The sequence below is a fragment of the Bombyx mori genome, chromosome 5 (genome assembly GCF_030269925.1).
Source record: "Bombyx mori chromosome 5, ASM3026992v2".
NCBI lineage: Eukaryota > Metazoa > Arthropoda > Insecta > Lepidoptera > Bombycidae > Bombyx > Bombyx mori.
Window position 1 is genome coordinate 688,275 of NC_085111.1, and position 6,000 is coordinate 694,274.

General features: G+C 35.0%; 1 protein-coding gene and 1 long non-coding RNA gene across 2 annotated transcripts; one reads left to right on the top strand and one right to left on the bottom strand.

Moving 5' to 3' along the window:
• Positions 1 to 3,479: 3,479 nt before the first annotated feature.
• On the bottom strand, positions 3,480 to 4,302 carry LOC732927 (transcription factor 2B). Its single transcript, NM_001046927.1, is given in 2 exon segments — positions 3,480 to 3,800; positions 3,893 to 4,302. Coding segments are annotated over 2 exon segments (594 nt in total). The 5' UTR covers positions 4,169 to 4,302; the 3' UTR covers positions 3,480 to 3,482.
• Positions 4,303 to 4,401: 99 nt separating this feature from the next.
• Positions 4,402 to 5,756, top strand: LOC134198858 (uncharacterized). Its single transcript, XR_009973107.1, has 3 exons — positions 4,402 to 4,548; positions 4,682 to 4,866; positions 5,406 to 5,756. It is a non-coding gene; the product is annotated as an uncharacterized LOC134198858 (long non-coding RNA).
• Positions 5,757 to 6,000: the final 244 nt, after the last annotated feature.

Genomic DNA, 6,000 nt, shown 5'->3' on the forward strand with positions numbered 1-6,000 from the left:
GAGAGTTGTTATTCTAGAAAAATAAGTAGAACGTCGACTAAGGATATTTTACACAATCTTCTTTTGTCTACTGCCCCAAAGATCGAATGGTGAAACAAAATATATAAAACTTAGAGAGATTGCTTAATTAGAGACCTACTAAATGTATTGTTGTTAGGTATTATGTAATTATGGGTATCATTACGTGCTTTTACTTACTAATCCATATCAAATTTAACTTAAAAGCACTTACGAAAAAAAATATAAAGGTTTTTATTCTATGTATTTATTCATTTTTTTCGATCCATTTATTTGGCAGAGTTGCAACTTTATGCACATGCTCATAGCATAAAATGATAGTAGACTAGACAAGGTGTAAGGAAAATAAAGTTTCAAAGCGGGACCTCGCGGTACTTAGCAGGAATTTAATTTAATGTGACCCGCTCCATACAAAAAAATCACAAAACACATTTTTCTGACCAAACTATAAAGTTTTTTTAATTTTTGCCTAAAACAATTATTATTTAGATTAACGAGCTCTATCTATCTACATAAAGAAAAATGTAAAAAAACAAAGTTGGTGCCTAAGTCACTAAAATCATAGTATCGACCCACTGTGTGCCGTGTTCCTCTCGATCTCCTGCGCTCGTTCACATCGAGGGATCAGCTGCGGTATCTTATTATTAGGATATCCAACGATCATCATCGGATACCTTTATATTCCACCTGATAAGCTCCTTCTGTAACATCGAGGCACTACTCGGCATGGAAAGCAGGGTAGTTTCGCCAGGTGGCTTCAATTGCAAACACATTAGGTGAAATTAATTTACCACAACCTCGTTCGTTAATATTATAGAGTCTGCTGCGTGAGTCTTGTTTCAGGCAATAGGGCTTTAGGTCCGTTACCGGAATGACTATATCCAATTTGAGACACACAGCAATTTATTACATGAATACTTTTATAAACGATTAGAAGGAGAAAAACAACAAACACAAGCATAGGTAGATAGTTCAAAGCGAACGGTAAGAGTCCAGACACAGAAGAAGATATATACTGTATACATTCAACATTCAATATAAATTTAATCGATCGAGACAGGCGTATGTGAGTAAATGTGACGTGAGTTTCGCGGTCAGTGTGCTTAGTGCGAGTTCTTTAACGCTCTCGATAGTGTAATGCCGGCCACTCACATGTGCGCAAATATTCGTACATTGTACGAATGTTCGCGCGCATGTGAAGGTCCGTCAAACATTCATTCGCAAACTTAGCGGCTGTGCAAATGGGAACCCATTTGCACAGCCGCTAAGTTTGTTCGCTAAGTTCGGTATTAAATTTGCGAACCCGTTTGCGCTTCCTCCTACATTTGTTTACGAATGTCTCACGAATTTCTCTTCTTTTTTAATTCGTCAATAGAACATTGAAAAGAAAAAGAGTTTGTAATTCTTTCCCAGGAGTCAATAACGGCCAATCTGTTTTTACGGGATTTCTTTTGAGGGTCCCATATGGTCGTTTCATTTTGCAGGAGTTCAATGAACAACACCTTGGTGTTGTTTCAATCCATGATGAAGGTACGCTACACAGTAGACGTCACGAACTATGAAAATGACGAAACGTCCGTTACCTTTGCAATCGTGGGCGCAACTGGTCACACGAATGTGTGGGAGACTACGCGAAGGATCGCGGTTCGCGCGCTTTGATGTCCGTTAAAAAACCGACAGAGCTTGGAAAACCGCGAATGCAGCGGAAACTTTGCATAATCATTTGCAAATGTCGTCCTACACTTGTGGGTTTGCGTAGGTATTCGTGCGAATGTGAGTGGCCGGTATAACAGTTAATTCAAATTTGTATGGAGTTGGAACGTCTGCCTGCGTTTGCCGCTAGGGGCACTGTTCCGACTGCATACAAATTTGAGTTAGCTTTACGCCATCGAGAACGTTAAAGAAATTCACACTAAGCACTCTGGGGTCTGCGGATGACCGGCGAGGGAAGCTGGGGTGGTGCACCTCGCGCTGTTCACACTTACAACTGCGCTATCCTGTGTGTAAGTCACCACAATATCATATTTGATATCGTCACCCCAATAAGTCCGACCTACATTTTGAACATGCTACAACTGAGGAATCTAATTCTGTTTGTGTTTCATCGAAGTAGTAACAGAAATTGTCTCCGACCGCCGGCCTGCCATTATATAGCTTGGTCGCACCCTCATCTCTGTATCAATCAGGTCATGGTAGATTGGAACTCCCTGAGAACTAGTCACACACACACAGCAATTTGAGACTTAAGACTTACGGTTGTCAAAGTCGTTTTCTTTGTTGATGAGATTTGGACATGAGGATCTGCATGTACTTTTTATTTTTAAAGCATTAAATGAATAATAATTATCGAGCTCACAGCCCATCTGGTGATGAGTATTTACCAGTAATTACTGCATAGACATCACAGCGTGAATGATGACACTCACCTATACTAATATTATAAAGAGGAAAGATTTGTTTGTATTGAATAGGCTCCGAAACTACTGAACCGATTAAAAAAATTAGGGATCCTTACAAAAACTCTAATGATGTAAACCAAGGTGTAAAAAAATTACCTAAAATATTCTTTACCTCGCGTGCCCTGCGAAAACTATTCATGATAGAATAAAATAATGTACTACGACTTTGAAGAACACATTATTGTCTTTTATTTAAAAAAATAAAACAACGTCAAATATCGTTGAATTTTTTGTTAAAGACCCGAGCGGAGCCGGAGCGGGCCGCTAGTTATACATAATATGAAGTTCAATTGTATAGCATAACAGCCATCCCAATCATTCAAAATATATTACTACAGATTTCCAACTTTGTTAAGAAATTCTTAAATATTTTATAAACATACATATGAGCTATTAGGTATTTAGTTCCTTATACTCGCTCAGAAATTAGTAGACTTCAAAATTATCATCAAAAGCTACAATTACTTTTTTTTTAGTGTAGAATCATTAAATTCCAACATTTCAGAATTTCTCATTGGTTGTAATTTTACCTTGTTTTTTTTCGAAGCAATTAGAAATTTTTAACTGAAGTCTTTCATAGAATTACATTGAGGTTTATGAATACAATCAATACTATGCATTATATATCTATAGTGTACAACAATGGCAAATTATTAATCATTATTGTTGTAATTTAAAAGTGCCTGTGAAAGCCTACTTAAATAAATAAAAAATATTATGATTTTTAATGAAATAAAACCTGTAGGACCTTTTGGCTCAGCACAAATTAAACATGAAATTTACTTGTGATTTTTAGATTTAGAAAAGTTTAAATCCGTATTGTCTTATGATTACTTACTATTAATAGACAAAGCTGGGTTCACTGAATATTAAAAATTATTTAATAAGTGCACTTTTTTAATAAATGTGTAAAACACTTCCAAATTGCATAAATCACAGGATTCAAACAGGGAATAAAAATAAAACTTAAAAATAAAAACTTTGTCAAGAATATGACTTAATTGTTTAAGTTGCTGCTGCTACTTTGGCTTTATTTTGAATTGGAAGGAACAATTTGAACTCTGCTGGGAGCTCATCTTCTGAATACAATCTGTCGGAGAAATAAACTCTTCTTATTCTGCAGTTTGCATGTATTTGGACTCTTAAGGTCTCAACATAGTTAGTGCCGTAAGCTCTTCGTGTGAAGTCAGCCAAGTTGAACTGTATCTGGTTCCAGCCTTCGTCCAACCTCATGGGCATAGTACAGATGAACGGCTTAACCCTTGTTGTAGACTGGTAGTTGCTGGCTCGAAATCTTCGACGTACGTTTTTGTCATCAAGCACCTAAAATATGTTCAGGATTACAAAAAGTTAAATATTTATAAAAAAGCAATGGATCATAGCTCTATTTACATGTCATGATTAATTTATCTTACCTGAACTTCAAAAGTGAAATACTTTTTTAAATTTTTTATTATCATAACCAAAAAAGGTAACTTTATTCCAAGGGTCTTCTTTGGATCCGCCGGGCATGTTATGTACGTGGTACTGACGTTCGTTCCCACGATTTCGAGCACCAGGCTTTGTATATCGTTATCTGTTATCCTCTTTATGTGCCCATTGCGAACTTTTTTGTCCCAAATTTGCAAAGGTTTGCTGCCTATGCTGTAAAGAATCGATAGGAAACCAGACTGAAAAGTATTCTTGAACATTTTTGTTTTAGTTCGTTTGGTTCTAAAGTTTATTCTTACATTTAAACGATGATTAACAACTTGTGTTTAATCAATAAACAAATAATTCACGGTTTGGAAGTGGTTTTGACAGATCGACAACAAGCACGAGAATTTTGAATGAAATAAATGAAGACCAATGATTGGTTTAAAGCTTATTAACTCCATGGTTTAAAGTTTGTAATAGTCATGTTACTATGGCAACCAAAAAACGTTTCGTTCCCGTCTTAAATTTCTGATGGAGCCTCTATACATAGTTAGTTTCTATAAACTATAATTTTATAGATTATTGAATGTGAATAAATACAATAATTATGTTGGAAAATTCAAAAATTTTGACGTGGTTTTGTGTAGTGAAATAAGTAATTCCCTTAATTATATTAATTGTTGAATGTTTAATTATGTTTTTATACATTATGCTGTACTGCTTTGAGCAATATGCAATAGTTTTCTTTTATAATGTAGTGGTTGATTATTATTTTTTTGTTTGGAAAGATTGCGGCCAGCCTGAAGCTTTACAACTTAATCAGGATTGGTGCATGAATTCGTGAGTTCAGCTGAGCAAGGGAAGATTGGCTAACAGCTGCTCGAATGGCTCCGAAAGCATTATAGCTAAAAGGCAGCTGATTCGCGAGTGCAGTTGTCATCAGATTGGAATCGCGATCAGCTGAGAAGATTTGGTAAGAAACATAGCGAACTAATGCTAGGAACTAAGTGTCACGTCACTCTTTAATCAGTTCAACGAAGATGGTGACCTGTACTTTGGTTGCCGATAGCGTTAGTACAAGTAGCTTTCAATAGCACTCAGGGTAGATCAGAATGATCCATGAGCAGGTCTGATTCGAATCCTCGGGCATTGACTGCCCGTCGACTTCGGATTTATTTAATGCATGCCATAATCAAAGTTTAAGTTCATAAAATCCATAAGAATTGCTCTTAAATTGAATACTTAATCTTTTTTGTATTTTTTCTTTCGTCTGTTTTTCTATGACTAGCCTGTGCCAATTAATCTGTGTCACTCTGTGTATCTATTTGAGAACTTTTTGGCGGGAACGCGAGAAGTGAAGTTGTGTGATTTGTTTTATTTTGTCTATTTAGTGTTTCTTCGGGTTTAAATGTGTATTATATTTCATCCCATATCATCTCATTTCATCTCATTTAATTTCATCCCAGTTGATTAATGTCTCAAATTAATCATCTTCATTTCATTTCACTCAAGGGCGGATCCAGCTTTGGTGCCAGGAGGGGGTCACATAGTCATGGTCAAGTCAAGAATTTATAATTAAATTTTGATAACAATAGATACAAGTAAAAAGTAGGTATTTTATTATAAGCACATTAAAGGTATAAAGAAATTTTAGTTTTTTAACTTAGAACTATGTTAGGATATGTTGAAGTTTAGTAGGTGAATGAAGTTAGCCCCTCAAAAAATTTTTTTTTTCCTATTTTATACTTATTTTCTATTAATTCGTTTGTTCATCATTTGTTCATGATTGTTCACTGTTAATAATTGTTTGTTCTGCATTTATTTATTTAAAAAAAATATTTAAAAATATACCTACAAGTTAGCCCCTCTAATGCAATTTTATAATATTTTTTCATCCTTAATGACTCGTAAATATTCATTTTCGATTGTTCTTATATAAAACACGTTTGTTCTCTTTCGAAATTACTCGTTTTTTGTTTAATTTACTATTTTTATTAGTTGAATAAATGTATGCAAAATATGTGTACTGCGCATGCGTCAACTATAATGCCTAAACTTTCTACGCGGTTTTAATCGTGAAAAAAAAACAAATATAAATCCTGACGGA